General features: G+C 49.3%; 4 protein-coding genes across 4 annotated transcripts; 1 reads left to right on the top strand and 3 right to left on the bottom strand.

Moving 5' to 3' along the window:
• Window positions 1-1,479: 1,479 nt before the first annotated feature.
• On the bottom strand, window positions 1,480-3,986 carry L3040_008870 (uncharacterized protein; the record flags this gene model as incomplete). Its single annotated transcript, XM_066155743.1, has 6 exons — window positions 1,480-1,908; window positions 1,966-2,332; window positions 2,402-3,021; window positions 3,140-3,628; window positions 3,672-3,686; window positions 3,978-3,986. 6 exons carry the CDS (start codon window positions 3,984-3,986, stop codon window positions 1,480-1,482), a joined length of 1,929 nt encoding a protein of 642 aa, XP_066010036.1.
• Window positions 3,987-6,459: 2,473 nt separating this feature from the next.
• Window positions 6,460-9,422, top strand: L3040_008869 (uncharacterized protein; the record flags this gene model as incomplete). Its single annotated transcript, XM_007292629.1, has 5 exons — window positions 6,460-6,887; window positions 6,938-7,206; window positions 7,259-7,283; window positions 7,337-7,945; window positions 7,991-9,422. 5 exons carry the CDS (start codon window positions 6,460-6,462, stop codon window positions 9,420-9,422), a joined length of 2,763 nt encoding a protein of 920 aa, XP_007292691.1.
• Window positions 9,423-11,162: 1,740 nt separating this feature from the next.
• Window positions 11,163-12,612, bottom strand: L3040_008868 (uncharacterized protein; the record flags this gene model as incomplete). Its single annotated transcript, XM_066155742.1, has 8 exons — window positions 11,163-11,605; window positions 11,654-11,801; window positions 11,852-11,918; window positions 11,967-12,018; window positions 12,069-12,100; window positions 12,153-12,184; window positions 12,402-12,494; window positions 12,574-12,612. The coding sequence occupies 8 exons, from the start codon at window positions 12,610-12,612 to the stop codon at window positions 11,163-11,165; spliced, it is 906 nt and encodes a 301-aa protein (XP_066010035.1).
• A 661-nt stretch (window positions 12,613-13,273) lies between these two features.
• L3040_008867 (uncharacterized protein) lies at window positions 13,274-15,523 on the bottom strand (the record flags this gene model as incomplete). The annotated part of the gene is made up of 4 exons (XM_007292627.2): window positions 13,274-13,839; window positions 13,893-14,609; window positions 14,720-14,969; window positions 15,020-15,523. The coding sequence occupies 4 exons, from the start codon at window positions 15,521-15,523 to the stop codon at window positions 13,274-13,276; spliced, it is 2,037 nt and encodes a 678-aa protein (XP_007292689.2).
• Between the last annotated feature and the right edge of the window lie 1,434 nt (window positions 15,524-16,957).

Here is a 16,957-nt window from a genome sequence, read left to right as displayed (position 1 = left end):
GAGTTTGGCTGACAGGTGCCCTTGAGCTTTGATTTGTGTAGTGACAGCTGGCTAGCAAGCTTTTGATCTGAAGCAGCTGAGAGTAGCTTGCTAGAGGAGATGCCCGCTGTCAGCTGTCCAAGATGGAGCTAGGCTCAATCAAAGTAGCGTGGGGCTCCTTTTGGGGCCTTTCTGAAGTACATGAAAAGATTTTCTACGTACATCGACACCTACAAGTCACCACTCACTATTCCAATTGGGTTGAGGGTGTCGATCGCTCTAGCGGCCAGGCATCGAAATCCCACTCGCTTATTTATCGGTACTCAAAAGAGCTACGCTATACAGATTATCACAAAAGCGAAGGTGGTGTATAGGATAGATTGTGAGGCCGCGCCGAAGTGGGTTGTTAAAAAGTGTCAACTTAACTAGTGGGTGTCGATTTATAGGTGTCGATGTAGAAAAGCTCTACATGAAGCGTGGCCTAAGGTGGGGGAATGAGTAGATCACTTCCATAGCAATCGATCAATACTGATGATCTCCTACGCAGCTCTGGGAGATCACCACTGTAATAAAGCTTAATCTGACCAAAGGCCCTCATCCTGCATCATACCGACAGCCTTGGGATTCATTGAAGGTTGTAGCCCGCTTACTCCTCTGGGAGTATGAACACCGACGTGTTGAAGTCGATTCAGGTTTGGATTCAGATTTTTAATTGACTTTGACTTCACAGAATCTCCATGATGATAGATGGAGATCGATGTAAAAGATACTAATCAATGAGTAAAGCCTTTGGTTTGATAATATATATATATATATATATATATATACGTATATATACTTCTTTATCTGAATTGCGCCTTCCAATCCATTACAGCCCCTATTAGCCAGTTAACCGAGTGTTAAATCTATTCCATTACTCATTTGATCCGTCCGTTATGTCAAAAGTACTAAATCTGCTTGAGAGCCAGATTGAAGCGGCGTCATTGAGAGAGGGGTAAAGTGCGCACCTTACAGAGGTACAGCAGGTAGGTAGTATCACCATGTCGAAAGCAAGGGGGGTGTGGAGGTGGATGTGGAGCCTACACTTGACTTAAGAAGGGACTATTTCACGTAACGAAAAGAGAAGCATAGTACGGAGAAGTATTTCAGCGATGCTGTTGGGTTAGACAGGTACCCCGTACCCCTGCCGACATGGTATTTATCAATACTTAGCAGTCCACACGTTATTCGGCTGGGAGATCTCTTGGTAATAGCTAGCCGATTTTCACGCTATTTCGTGTCCCTCTATACAAACAGAGGCAGCAAGGGTAAGTGCATACTTGTTTTTATGTCTCAACAAATCATATGGGCATCAAGTTTCTGATAGGAATAACGCCCTCTGACTAGTTCCTGTTGGCAGTCCGTTATACTGGTATCATATTTATTTAATCGCACTACCTGCCTGCTACAAGCTCGCTAATATCACGCATTGAGACAGCTCCCATCTCCTACCCTCGAGGCTCAATACGGAGGTTGATCTGGAGCAAAGTCGAACGGCATACCTCCGACTGCGAAGGGCAAAAATTGCTGCTCTCCCCACATCGGCCACTCCCAGTGCTCTACGAGCTCATTCTGCGGCATGCTGCCATCGATCGGCATGTTCACCGGCAGCACCTCCTGGGCTTGTGGCAATGGATAGCCTACATTAGAGAGCTCTTGTAGGCTCAAAGCAGCTGCATGATGAGGCCCATTTCCAACATGCGGTGATGCGATCTTGTTTGGACACTGTCCGTCATTTGGCACCTCTTCACTGTGAGCAGGGGGGACTCCTGAGCAGTCGTGGATCGAAGCTTCTAGCGCCGTAAAATCCGACCTGGTCTTCCCGAAGAATCGCGCACGATCTTGGTTTAGGCGCAGGTAAAGGTTTTGGGTATGTTTCAAGGTTTGGCTCTATGTGGGGGAGGGTTTCAGTATTGTGTGTGGCCGAGAACAGGATTGCTGACCTACCCATCCATTGCCCATTTTCCAAATGACCTTGAACTTGTTGAGGTACTCGAAATTATGCCCGGCATTCTTGAACGCGTCCGGATTCCTGTTTAAATCCATCCTTGGAAAATATGCGGAGTAGAGATTCATAGTTCCTGCGGAGAACGAGCAAAACCCGGCGAATGGTGTCAAGAAAGGTGTGTTGAGCAGTTCCATCTGTCGGAGAATGGATGTGATGCTAGCAGCAGCATCAAAGAGGTCTTTTGCTCTGTCCTCCCACCAGCCTGGAGGCGCAGTGCTTTCTAAAAGTGGCGGATCGACAGGCCCCTCAGGTTCAGACTCTTGGTTTGGTAGGAAGGGGATGTATTCCCGTGTCAAGAATAGAACACTGCGCTAAGTCAGATAAATTTCGCCCCCCCTCCTGTAACCCCCCCTGAGTCCATGAAGATAATAGTACCTAACGTAATAAAGCAAGTTCACGAACGCAAACTTTTCACCGCATCCCAGAGAAACATGCACAGCAATACCAGTCTCGGAATATCTAAGCCTCTCGGATTGCTGACCTCGCCATTCTTCGAGGCTATCGTATAGAACTCTCCAGGGTGATCCACGAACCCAAGGGCAATTTTCTGGCTTCGACATATCTGGTAGCCGTCTACCGCCGCTGATGATGAGATCTAGAATTTTGGACCAGATATCGAAGCCTTTGATCAAGATCCAGTAGTATTCGTTCATGGTGTATATTCCTGAAGGAGATACCGGCACACCTGCAGCCAAAGTCCTTCCGATCCTTGATGACCCACCGAACGCAAAGTCCTGATCGCCAATCGGCATATCGATTGCCATTTTCTCAAGCGGTAGAGCCAATGGTTGGCTCTTCCCACAGACTATCAGACGGTCCATTACGAAGCAAGCCCAGAAAGTTCTGTTATGTATCTCACCATCTCTGCCATGGCGGTTTGAATCCGACTTCATGGCATCGATCGACTGCATCATTCGAGTTGCTGTACCACTGTGCATCCAAGCTCCCGCTCCATTACCAGCACCCCACTCAAACATCGACATGATCAAAAGAGACTGTGGAAGAACTAGAAGTCAGTGAACGATCGATTTTATTCATGTCTCGGGAGCAGCGTTTTGAGGCTCCTCCTGAGACGCTCGAAATAAGGGTATTGGCTACTGCCTAAATACAGACCTGCACAGTGACCAAACGGGGAGGATCGCTAAGGATGGAACGGAGTCCATCTCGAGCATAAGAAGCGTAGTCTGCTTCGTTTAGAAGAATCGCTTGTGTCCGACCCGGGAGAAGCCGATGGCACAGGGCAAACATTGCTGCAATGTGAACCCAATCTTTCTCTCCGCCGTCCGAAGACCCTGAATATGTCGGTAAATGCAGAAAAGCTAGTTCTGGGAAATTCTGGCAAAAGACTGTAGCGACTTCGATGATCATCTGAGAAGAGGTTCCCAGCATGATGTCTTTGGGAGTCTGCCCCGGTATTGAGGGTTCCCGAACAACAATGCGTGGAACTGGCTGGGGATTTGAAATGGCATGATTGACTTTGGGAGCTTCGGAGACAGTCGGTTTGACGGGATTAGACGTTTTGGGCGTGACCACTGTTGTCTCCCTTCCTGGCCGTCTAAGATCGAATGGGCCAGTGAGAAGGCACTCTTCTAGCCTGTTGCTCTTGAGGCAATTACGACATGGTGGCTCTCCCAGATGCACACACTTTATTTTGGATCTCCTGCTTAGAAATCAGAGACCGTAACGTCGGGAACAGTTCTCAACCTCATAGCCGCCGCAAGTACCGAGAAGTACCGAGGCAGAAGTAAGACAAGAAGGTTAACGGAGGGCTTGAAGGCAACGGAGGGCTTGAAGGCTAGTAAAGCTTGCCTTGCGGCGCCGTGGCTGATGCAATATCTCCGAGATAACAAGATAAAGACTATTGGTCCGGACAATAGATAGTAACCAATGCCAGGATAGCTGATCCGACGCCCTTAGGTCGTCGGGTTCGGGAATCTAGCGGGATACATACCGGCACCATGAGCACGCTATCGTTGTACGGACCATCGTGTATATGTATACACCTGTAAATGTATATGTATGTGTGTGTATATATGAGTGTATATATCTGTCTGGTAATTGCGCTGGGGGCCGAGTCGTGAATCACCTGGTGCGTTATCGACAAGAGAGAAGGTACGGCATGAGGTGTCGTCGGGTTTGAGGTCTTCTTGATCTCGCTAGTTTCGGCTTTCCCTCGGCTTTGAAAAGCTTAGCCTACAGCCCATCCCGGGAAGTCGGTGAAGCGCCGGTACAGTATATATACGGAGGATAGGTATATACACGTATTGGTTGCGGTAGACGGAGGGATATCAGGTCTCGGGCTTCTCTGCATTATCCGACGTTGTGAGTACACACCGGATGAAAAGAGGAGAACTCGCTCGAAACCGATCTGTTTTCTTCTTGATGTGTAATTAAGTACGAGGTTTTTTCCCTGCCGGCCCTGCCGGCCCTCTCGGCCCTCTGCAAGCTCCGGGGCCAGGGGACCTCGCTTCGCAACGGTCGCGTATACGGCTTGCTTTCCGAGGCTTTTAACATCAACGCCACATCACTTTTAGAGGAAATACACTTTACAATTATGTAAAGAAGACCTGATCGAGTTTCCCGAACTTTACGATATAATACGTATAACATAAGATTAAGCTTCAGCCCCGCCGCAAGCGAAGTTTTACGGCCCTCTGCAAGCTTCGAGATTATTCTTGCGGACTCCGCGGTATAATATTCGTAGCATTAATGCTGCTTCACTTTTACAGAATACAATAAAACTTTGAAATCATGTAGGAAAGATGTAAACGCTTCAGGCCGGCTGCAAGCTGCGGGGTGAATTTTCCGAACTTCACGGTATACTACTTTTAATAGTAGCCTCTTTCCAAATACGATGCAAGTAATTGTCTCTCTAGCACTCTATTCCTAATAGTAGTCTTTTTAAGTGCGGTGCAGCCAGCTGCCCTCGAGCATTCAATCTATAGCAATAGCCCTCTTCGGCGCGATGTACGGGCTCTATGGGCTTTACAATTCCTCGTTTCTTGATGGACACCCCTAAAGCAGGAATCGCCCCTGAATGCTGGAGCTCCACCACTGGCATGTTGTGCAAAAGCTAGCAGTAGGGCGCGCTTACAGCTTTCCTATACGCCCTGGTTGGAATTGCCGCGAGTTTCGGCCACCTGAGCTATGGAATTGGCCACGGCCTCACTCACGCCCATATCGGGGGAGTCCTTTGAGATCTTCCTTATCTGAATGCCTCGCCCTCTCTCAAGAACATGGCTATTGTGGTGATGACTGACGAGCTCGTAATGGGCCTAGAATTGCTGCTTACCATCCTGGTAATGAACTTCGAGTGGTCGTAAGCTATTGAGGCCGCGAAGGATCATTGCACTTTGAACTGGCTGTTCCAACATCTCCAACATCAGTGGACACTTCTCCCTCTCACCATTCAAGATATGAGGATTACCTGTCTTACAGTAACACTTTTGCCTCTCCCAGTCGGAGGGCTGGAGAATGCCTCCATGGCGATTGCCAGTGGAGCTTCTTTATTCTCCGAGGACGGCCGGACAGTAGTGATGTTCATCCTCTGTCTTGCTCCGCTCTTCGACACCATTCTACTCACAGTCCTCGCAAAAGGCACTATATAGAGTCTTACAAGTGGAGTGTGGCTTCTTCTCTGCACCCCAGCTTTATACGTTCTTCTCTGGTTTACTTCCAGCAACGTCCCCGGATTTTCGAAGGAGGTGAACGCGACTACTGTTGTTTTTGTCGTATTCTGCGTTTCAAACATCCATCATTTCTCAGTCGCTCATTAGTACGGAGGCCGCCGGATACAAGGCGAGTATCCGGGCAATGATCGTATCCATGCCCTTCACATTAACTGTAACGGTGGCACCTCTATGGAAGATTCGCCTCACTTCAGGTGCAGATGATAGTCTGAAAGCGAAGAACATGTATCCCGCCACAAAGCTGTGCCGCTAACATATGTGTGTGCATATAGATATATATATATATATATATTTTATATATATTTATATATATTTATATATATTTATATATATTTATATATATTTATATATATTTATATATATTTATATATATTTTTATATATTTTGATATATATTGATATATATTTCATAACACCACATGAACCCTGAATTGCTTTTGTTCGCAACTGGAGCATTACCACCACCTTGCAGTTTTGCATGGTATAACATGCAGACCAGATGCTGTGAGAGGTGAGAGAGGGCGAAGCGACTCCGCCACAAGGCCCCAGCTAGCCGACGAAGGACAGCGATCAACGCCTCTCGGTTGACGGCCCATTGAAAACTGGTTCCAGTAACAACTCGTCTGATTACATATGCATGGGCGGTTGGGATACTTAACGGGGCTTGCGACCCCCATCGTGTCCATTTCTTTTTTCCTTTTTCCTTTTTGTTGTCTCACAGTCTCGCGTCGCATAGACGATTTCGATGGCCGAAATCATCGGTCTCACAGCTTCCGTAGTCCAGCTCGTCCAATTCAGCGGCGATATCCTAGTTGCAGGCTATGGCTTCCTATCAAAGGTCGCACGAGCGCCTGCTGAGATGCGAGACCTGCTCTCCGAAAGTGCTGGATTGAATTGCGTTCTTGGCCACCTGCAGACGTTGGTAGAGTCGCCAGCTTCTCCAACTGACGCACTGCATTCCCTTGAGAAGCTCGGGACTTTCAAAGAATGTCACGCGTTGCTGGTAGGAATCAAACGATCCCTAGATGCTTGCGAGCAGGTTCATGGTAAAGACCTCCGAAATTTTGGGCGCAAGCTAGTGTGGCCTTTCAAGGAGAGGGAAACGAGAGACGCTCTCCAGAGACTCGGCCGGATTCGGGGGCTCATATCTTCTGCTATTGATAACGATTCTGCGTAAGTAGCCGGTTACTTCAAAAGCGCAGGGGTTTTATTCACATTTCCAGATTGGCACTTCGCCGCATTGAAAAGGGACAGGCTGCGATGCTCAATGAAGTGACAGATATATCTACGGGACTGAAAGTTCAGATTTCTCGGGATGACTTCACGAAAGTTACGGACTGGCTGTGTACTTTGACCGAATGGAATGCGTCAGAAAGTCTTCAGAGCGCTCTTCAGGTCCGACATCAAGGAACCGGTACATGGTTCCTGGAATCTACGACTTTCAAATCATGGACTCGAAACGGAAATGGGTTATTTTGGATAACTGGAGCTCGTAAGTTGATCTCCACATCCATCTTGCATAGATAGACCTAATTTTGGTGTAGCTGGGTCAGGTAAAACAGTCCTCTGGTAAGTTCTGGACCCGTCCCTGCGAAATCTTCGGTGTACTGATTGATTGCCAGCTCAACGATCATAGAGCATCTTCGAGATTCGTTCAGATCACCATCAACTGCCATTCTATACTTTTTCTGTGACCATCGAGTTCAGCAAAATCTGGCATCAAGGTCATTCTTGATGTCTCTTGCCACGCAAATGGTTTACCAGTCAGAAAATTGCTTCCAATACGCGCAAAAGTTATACAGGGAGAAAACAAAGGACTCAGAGCGTGTACTGAATACTTCCGAATACGCCTCCCTCGTGAAGGTATTTTTTAAGGAGTTTGATCAAACCTTCGTTGCCGTTGATGCACTGGACGAGGCCTCTGATAAGGCGGCTATTGCCCATGCTTTGAAAGACATGTTGGGATTGTCCCCCAAACCGTCAAATAACAATATAGGTGACCCCGCCGTTAAGATCATTTTGACAAGTCGGGAAGACAAATCCATCCAACGCATTTTAGCGCCATCGGGAACGGAGTATTCACAGTTGACCTTGGAGAAGAATTCACGCGCAGATGTCGAAGGCTATGTACGATCTGAGGTCCAAGCCAGGATTTTGTCCCGGGAGATCAAGCTCCGAGACCCAGAGCTGGCGACTGTTATCGAACGTACCATAACTGACCGTGCCGGAACGTCAGTTTGCCCCTGAAATTGTTAAAATGGTACTGACTTGTTCAGATTTCTCCAGGCAAGGTTGCAACTGGATATGATCTCAACATTGAAGACAGACAAGGCGATCAGGATGACCTTGCAGACTCTCCCCGACGGATTAACAGCAATCTACGAAAGCGTTTTGGAATCAACACTGGAGCAGTATCCCACGCAGGTCCAAGATATCAAGCGCATATTACAATGGCTCGTTTGCTGCGCTGAGCCGCTCACTGCTTCCGAGTTGGCCGAGATCGTTGCGATCGGGCCGGAAGACAAATCCTTAGACCTTGACGGGGTTCCAATAGATCACGAAGACGTTACTGAGCCCATCTCCCAACTAATTGCCCTCGAGCACGAAGGTGGCGACGTCATTGTCCAATTCAGTCACTTCTCTATACAAGAGTATCTGTGCGGAAGAAAAATAGCCGCCGGACCGCTCAAAGATCTCCATATAGACGAGGAAGAAGCCCATGCTCTGGCTGCTGAAATATGCGTCCAATACCTATCTTTTTCGGATTTCAATGAGCCTCTTTCTGCGGGCTTAGCCAGTCCTACGAAACATTTGAATCGAGAATTGAAGACCTTTTCTTTACTGGAATATGCAACATTGTACTGGCACTATCACCTTCGCATGAGCAATATGACCCGTGAGGCATTTGCTGCTCGCATGGTGCCACGACTGCAATGGTTCCTAAACTCTGAAACCCAACCAAACATATTCACTCACTGGCAGGCAATGATCCTGATGCTAAAGCCGGATGATAAATCGAGCACCCACTCACCATTATGCTTCGCCATCAGACACGGGCTACGGCCAATCGTCGATGCTATGCTCCCGTTGCTGTCCAACGTCAACCTCGTCTTCCCCAATGGCTTCACCTGCCTCGGTGCCGCCGCTAGCGGAAGCCAAGTCCAAATCGCAAAAGCGCTCCTCAACCGAGGAGCAGACGTCGATCTGCCTACGGGAGACAGAGGCCAAACGCCCCTCCACCTGGCCGCCGAGAACGGGGACGAGGAAATGGTCCGGTTCCTGCTGAACGCAGGCGCATCCATCTATGCACGATCTGATTCCAAGACCACCCCGTTCTACCGAGCGGCCCGGAGCGGCAACTTGAACGTTCTCCGCCTACTCTACGACAAGGGAAGCGACATCAACGCGAAGAGCTGGGATGGCTGGACGCCGCTGATGGAGGCTGTAGAGAATGGACACGCGGCGGCTGTGAAACTCTTGCTTGGCTGGGGCGCCGACCCGGGAATCTGCACTCGTTATGGCAACACGGCTCTGGGTCTTGCCGCGAGCTATAGATCCGCCCCGATTCAGGCGCTCCTGGAAGCGGCCGTGAAGATTCATGGAGAGGCCGCAGCGAATGAGTCGAGAGTAGATGAGCCACCGGATGTAGATACAGGGGATTGTGATAGTGAGGACAGTGACCTGGAAACGGTGTTTATCTCTTACTGAGCTTGAGTTTCAGGGAATTCTAACAGGCTATAGCAACGCCAGGATGTTTCATAGGGTAAAGAAAGGTAGAAAGAATAGCAAGGACATAAGACGAGAAATAGCTGTAGATCATTTGCACAGAAGGAGGCGAAACAGTGGTCGTACCCCTTCCAATGTCTGCAGTAGGAATGTCCGTTCTGCGTGTTGGTGGCCAGTACCTTAGGGCCCGGCCAGACAGCTCAACCCAATCTACCTACTTCAGATTAGAATTCCAAAGGCAGACACCAGATACGTTGCTTGGAATATTCTTCCTATCGAGCATCCAATTTGCAAAGGCGAACACTTCTTCGAAGCAGCTATTACATAGCAACGCAAACAAAAGGACTAGTAAGATACCCAGAACCTAACCTGCATACCGATGCCTAGCCAGCCATCAAAGACACAGAAATAGGGCTGAAGGAGAAAATGGCTTCGTATCTAGCAGGAGATGCCGACTCGCTCAGACGCCTAAATCCAGAACAAGCGCCAGCGAAAACCCCTCCCTGCATTCTCAACCACTGCTAGCCAGCAAAGCCAAACACGGGAATCCCCAGGCCTTGCCACCGAAAGGAAAGGCAGTTAGGTAGGTAGTTACAGCTCGAAATGGCAGAATCAGACCTGATGCTCCTCCCTCAGGCTTTGCTTGGGTCCACAGCCCTCTCTCAAGCACTCGGATGATCCATCAGCATATACAAACACCACGATGGAATGAATACCAGGACAGCAAGCACACCGAGCCGACAAGAGCAACGGATGACACTCATCATTATTCGTGGGAATCTTGCAGAGCATGGAGGGGAAAGAGATAAAACATCTTCCACTCCCGCATCCATCTCCTCAAGAGCAGACTTGCAAAGCGCGGCTCTTCCTTACTCCGTACACGGGCCTAAAGGAAGGCCGTCGGCCGTACCAGATACACATATCGGAAGCTCCGTATAGTCTCTCTCTCTCTCTCTCTCTCCCCCCCCCCGAGCTGAGATCGAAGAGAGCAGGTTGGCTTGGTTAGCTCGTCTCGACAACTCCACTCCGACCGAGCCTCTGGCGGCCCGGCCCGTTCCAGAGTAGCGTGTCGAACGCGCCTGCGAGAGATACCGGTACTACTACCTATGTAAAGCTAGCTACCGCTACTTACCACCATCGCCCTCGCAGTCGGTGGATCCCTTCTCGTAACCACGGTTAGTCCCGAACAAAACGGCCTTGCACCTAACAGTCAGTCAGTTGACTCATACCCAGGCGTGATCTACCTACTCGCTTTGCGGTGACATTTTTCACGGTCCGATAACTCCCATCCAAATAAAACAAAACAAACCAAACCAAACCAAATCAAAATCAAAGTAAACAAACCAGATCAAGGAAAAAAAAAAAAAAAAAAAAAAAAAAAAACAAGCCAGCCAGCCAATCAAGCAAGCAAGCAGAGCAGAGTACAATTGACCCATGACACCAACTTCTAGCCCACTGTTAGCGAAACAATATACATGGCTAAACGAACATCGCTTGCATGTACTCGTTGATTAGCAGGGCTCGGTAGAGCAAAGAAACTTGGTATAGAGCGAAAATAAACTGGCTTTGCCGAAGTCTTGGAGGTGGGTTAAAGGGAGAACCATCTCTGCTTTTATTCTGAGGCCGCAAAAGGTCTAGTCAACACGACCATCTGGCCGTCCATAGTTGCGTACTAATACGCAACCCATGCATAATCCTACAAGAGCCCCATCCGACATTCACCTATTCAATCATATCGATGTCATCACCCGTAGTGGCGGCAGCAGCTGGTCCAGGATCTACGTTATCCTTCGATCCTCCACCAAAGTAGTCCTCCATCTCTGCATCGAGCTCCTCCTGAGTTTTCTTGGGCCTTCCATCACGGGCAAGACGCTCTCCACCACCACGAACTGCTCCAGTTCTCTCTCCTCTCTCACGTCTGGCACCGGGTCGTCGACCATCTCTTCTGCGGGGGCGAGGACTGCGGGAGCGGCTGCGAGTACCTCCAGGAACGTAGCGATCTACGTTGCTGGGCGGGGGACGTCTGACATCAGAATGGCGGATTGGAGAATCAGAGCGGGATCTCTTTGGCGCACCCATGCGTTCGAACAGAGAGCGGGACTGTGGTGGGGGTCCTCGCCGACTGGAGGGGCCTGACGGGACTGGGATCAAACGTATGGGCTGTCCTGGGAGGCATTAGATTGTGTGGAAGCCAGTGTGTGTATTGGTCATACCCTTTGCGTTCGCTCCGTCAAACTCCCGGATTGCCTTCTTGGCATCGGATGCGGTTTCGTAGGTGACATATGCGACACCTTCTGAACGGCCAGCACGGTCGTAGGTGAGCGTAAGATTTATGACGGGACCGATGGTGTTGAATAGATCCTGCCCGAGTCAGCGTGTGTCGATAATGTAATCTCCCCGTCGATTCTTACCTCCAAGTCCTCCTCCAACAAATCGTAGTGTAGATTTTCAACCCGAAGCTTAGAAGACACAGCATCACTGGATAGGTCAGCAACTGAATATGAGCAGCAGCCAAGTATTTCATACTAGACAGGGTCCGGCGTGTATCTTCTATCAGGGCGATTTGGTCGGCGTCCGGCTGGGGTGTTCATGAGCGCAAGTCCGCCATAAGAGTGAGGACCTTCATACTATCGTTGTCAAACTTATCGTGAACCCATTCTCTGCACCATATCAGCAAAAAATAGCTCATTCCAGAATGAAGCGGAGGATTACGAGTCAATATTCCTACTATCTTCCCAAGTCGACTGCGTCAAGGAGGAGGCCTGGGTTAGCTGATGTGTTCAAGTATGTACTTCTCTGAGCCAATCCGGGGCACCAAGCATTATGTTCGCGTGCGGAAGCTGAGGAGTATATCGATACGTTTATGTTCATATGTAAGAGGATTGAGGAGGAGAAGGAGGTGTATGCACCTGTGAGTATTTGTTAGCTGTCTTTGAGCTCCACGGGCTGACGAGAGCGTACCTTTCTTACGCCATCACGAGGATAGTCGTTGCGTTCACTGCGTACGTTTCTGGGGCCTCCACGGCGTCCTCCACGGGAACGGCCACCACCTCTCTACGCTGTATTAGCTGGAGCCTGGTCATAGGCGGCCTTTGCGCGCGCAAAAGGCTGAGTGAGGTATTCCGAGTCTTACCTGGCGTTCGGCGACGATCTCATCGAGTGCGCGATCCATTGTGCGGGTTTTCCAAGTTGAATTGAAGTTGAGGATGAAATCAAGGTTGCTATTCGCGTTGTTTGTCCAGAGGTCTTGACTTCTTCTGACCACGCGAGCGAGCTAGAGACGCCAATACCTAGGCTTATCACGTGACATCCAGCCATATAAATCACGAAGCTAACGAAAATTGAGCATGTACAATGGAGAAATTATTCACATCGAAAGTTATAGAATACGATAGCTCGTCCGATATATCATTTCTGCTGATAGCCTCCTACTTTTTTGAAGTTTCCTTACACTATCGTACAATATATAGTTTTATAAATTATGTATGTCTGTCCTTGAGAAGCTCAAATACATCTACGAATGACCACATTGAGCATACTAGACGTTTAACTACGTACTTTCGATACAAACCTCTACGTGGCGCGTTTGTTGAAAGCCCAATATGAAGGGTCGTTGCAGAGGTTACAACAGCATCAGGCATTCCGCCTTCCCTCCCATGTTTTCGTCATCCTTGTATTATTTCAATGATCCTCTAAGAAGGGCGTCCTGGGTCTTTCTCCGCCCCGGAACGTGCAGCTTTGGCTATTGAAAACCCCTCGCTGTGGGTCTGGGTTGACTTGTTCGTGACCCTTTCCCGCTCCAAAGGGTAGAGAGGTGTATGTGAAAGCCTTTCTCATACCGCGACTCTTCGGATTGGTATGGGACCTGGCCCTGAATCGATCCGTCGTTGAACTGCTGTTCCGGCAAAGTCCATACGCAGGTACGAATAAGGAAGGTCGATTTTCGTAAAGTGCTCACCCAGGCCCGGGCCAACTGACGCATCTTGTGCTAGAGCGGCATTCACATTCCTGGAGCCGTGATGGATAAACAAGCCCGACTCCGAGACGAATCCGAACTGCCCGAGCCTGAGATCGTAAAGTTGTTTTCCTTCCGGAACATTGGCAAATGGTTGGGCAGAAGTAATGTCATCCACGGTGCTGGGAACACTTCCAAAAATAATGCTACTTCGCGTCGCAGGGCCGTTTGAGAATTCTTGAGTGGATTGAGGGCGGCTAGGATGAGCGGCAAAGAACTGGACGAATGAACCCTCTTGAGCGACGTTTCCAAGGGCTGAAGCTTGCTGCTCTTCCATACTTCCATAGGAGAAGTCAAATCGGGCCTCAGGGATCTCGTCATACGTCTTCTGGGGATCAAGAGAGAGCAGGCCTTGCTTTGCTCCCCAGCCACCACCTCCACTTACTAGTCTGTATGAGTAACACGACACGAGAAGGAGCAATGCGATAGATACTCACAAACACGACAAAACGTAGCGCCTTTGCTGATCCAGTACGCTACATAGCCAAAGTGTGTCGCATCGGCATCCGAGTCGGGTTTCCATCTTGCCTTTACGGAATCCCACTCCACCAGCAGGCTCGAGGAATTCGGGTCATGTTTCGCCTTTTCAGGAATGACCAGGGCCCATACACCAATATGTGTTGGTTCTTTTTTGAACACCTCCAAGAATTCTGTGACGGTGGGCTCCAACTCTTGAGAAGCTGGCCCAACTTTTTCCTCGATGCCATTGCAAAAGTCGAGCGTGCGCACAATGTTACCGAGTCCATTCTTGATTTGCCGAGCAGGGGTCAAAGGGATCGCAGGGATGTAAACCTCGGGCAAGCTCCCCATCAGATGATGGTATAGCTTGACATTTACGTTGGTTCTTTCATGCGATTTGCAGCATTTGAAGTCATCATCCTGTGTGCCGAGTCTCCATTCTGATACATTCAGCATGGATCGTCGGCCGGTTTTGAAGAGAGTGTTGGCAAGTGGTAAGGTGACCTGCGGTAGATCATCCGGATCTGGGCGAAAAGTGATGCTGGATTGTATCGAGGGGCTTGTCGGGCTGTCTGATAACAAGCGGTGAGCGTCTGATGCCCAGAGAGGCGAAAGTGTATCCGCCAACGGGCCATGCAGTACCGAGAATCCTTCTTGTGAGATCCGGTCTCTAGCGCATGATATCATCTCTGGAGCTGTTCAAAATTTGATGTCAGTTTCAATTTCAAGACAAAGTGAGGAGCATACAAGCAGTCGAAACAGAGAGTGTTGCAGGCTAGTCATAATGAATCTGGGAGAGACTTACGTGGAGATATGCCATCAACGCATGCCACGACTATGTGAGTGTAAAGGGCTTTTGCCCGTTTCGGCGAGACTTGCTGATTCATAGTCTGCACAATATCCCCGACCAGTGATGCATCGTTTTGAAGCATAGTAGCAAAGCTGGGAGTGAAAAGGAACACGATGGCTTGGGGTTCAGCAAAGCCTTCCCATGTGACCCGCTGGTCTGGAGAAAGCTGGAATTTCTTCACAGCGGCCAGTACATCTTCTCTCGCCTAGGCTGGTTCAGTTAAAATTTGGTAAAGAAGAAGCGGATGTGACCTACCACAAGCTCGGGGTGATCACATCGGATTGTCAATAGGCGCTGGACGGGATTGATGGGCTTGTTGACGCAATCTGGAGCTGCGTGTCGGGTGAGAGACTGGCCGTTCCGCATTTTCAATGTTTTCCGCTCAAGATACTCATTACTGTGCTTTTCCGTTAAACTTGTCGAGGATCCTGCTTCTTTGTCCACCAGTTCTGAGGCTCCATCTTCTACCACAGAGGAGGGTACCGAGCCATTCCAGCTCGGCGGCGGTGGGCTCTCTTCCTCTCGTACCGGTGGCTTCTCTTCATGCACCATATGCATCTCCGCGGCGCCCTCTTCCACCGCACCGCTGGCAGCAGAATACTCGCCACCCTTCGACTCAGAGTGCATCCATCTCAAGGCTGGCCTGGAACTGGATCTGGACCTGGAAACCTTCACGTGTCGTGACACTGATATTGCATGATGATTCAGACCTGCGGCTCGTCGCGTCAACGTGACCAGGCGAAACAGATTTCTGTTCATGTTCGTCCCTCGGTGGGTGCTATCTATGTTTGAATCATGGTGTGGGGGGTAGGCCGAAGCATCATCTTATTGGTACAGCTGGTGCTTTCGTGTTCATGGCCGTCCGCATTTCTCCCTTCATCAAATTTGGAGGAGATTCGGTAGTGAGCTTATGTAAGCAAGCTTAACTCTTGGCAGCACCTAATTATGACTGACTGCGCATTTCGTCTCGTTATTCCACAAATACCTACGGAGTACGCATCACATTTGTTTCACCTCACTGGTGTTTCATTATGCGAAACTTATTCAGTCACTACAGGTACATGAAATACGGTCGTTGTGCTTTGCTAGAGGAGTGTCGTTGCCTCTTCAACCCTGTTTACCAATTACCCCGTGGGTACCTAGGTACTGTGCCTTGTGATATGAAGTGTCACCGGCAGTTCTTCGTTTTTTATACTTTGAAGGAGTCCAACTAAAGTTGAGCAAGCTTTAAACTTCCCTGGTTGGTCCAGTGATAATCCTCTACGTACATGGGCGAGGGCGAGGGCGAGAGCGAGAGCGAGGGCGAGGGCGGCCCTGAGATGAATGCAAGAAGAGCAAGGAGGAATTAGGGTTGATCCTGCACCTGGATGACGAGGGCAATTTCTACGCGAGATGATGGATTCCGCTGAATTCGGTAGCCCTGCGTTATGTTCCTTACTCGGGCAGATTGCGGTCCAGGGACCCCTTTCTTGTCATCGTTCGTAAGATGTACCGGTACCGTACGGAGATCCAACTTCCAATTTTCTTGTCTGTCCTTGTCGTCGTCCCCTTCCTGGAATCCTTGACATGACAGATGGCGGCAGTTTATTTGATTCTCATTTGGAAGTAGCGTTCCCGCGTTGGCCCGTGGACCGCGGATTCATACATACCGAGTACATACAGAGTACAGCACTCACTCTGTACTCTGCTGTACTCTGGACTGTTGCTTGCTTATACTTGCTTGCTTGCGCGCTGGCGGGCTTGGCTAGCTGCCGATCGGGGAAAGCAGATGGGCCACCGCTCTGACAAGTCATCGCTGTATTGAGTTAAGATCATCATGTCGTTCCTGCAGCCTCATGCTGCCGAACCGAAAAGCACTGGGAGCACTTGGAGCACTTGGAGCAAGCACTTCATCAGCTTCCACCCATTGATTTGCGGCACTTCCGGATCACGTGTATGTTTTGTTTTTTATTGTTTTGGAGAGGCGCCTTTAGCGACTGCTTCCACAGCCAAATCCCATCCTCTTATTGATTATTGACGGCGGAGGAAACGAAGTATTGATGGTGTTGATAGAGCAGTAAGGATCTTTGTGACGTAAGAAGGCAGAATTTCCATTCCCCTAACTTGTTTTGACTTTCCCATCCATGCGTTGCGTCGATGGTTGGAAGTAGTAATACTACGTAGGAGTACCGGTAGAGTTGTAGTGGTTGTACT

Source organism: Drepanopeziza brunnea, assembly GCF_022702325.1.
Source record: "Drepanopeziza brunnea f. sp. 'multigermtubi' strain 214-2 chromosome Unknown ctg19, whole genome shotgun sequence".
NCBI lineage: Eukaryota > Fungi > Ascomycota > Leotiomycetes > Helotiales > Drepanopezizaceae > Drepanopeziza > Drepanopeziza brunnea.
This window is presented reverse-complemented; position numbering and strand designations above follow the sequence as displayed.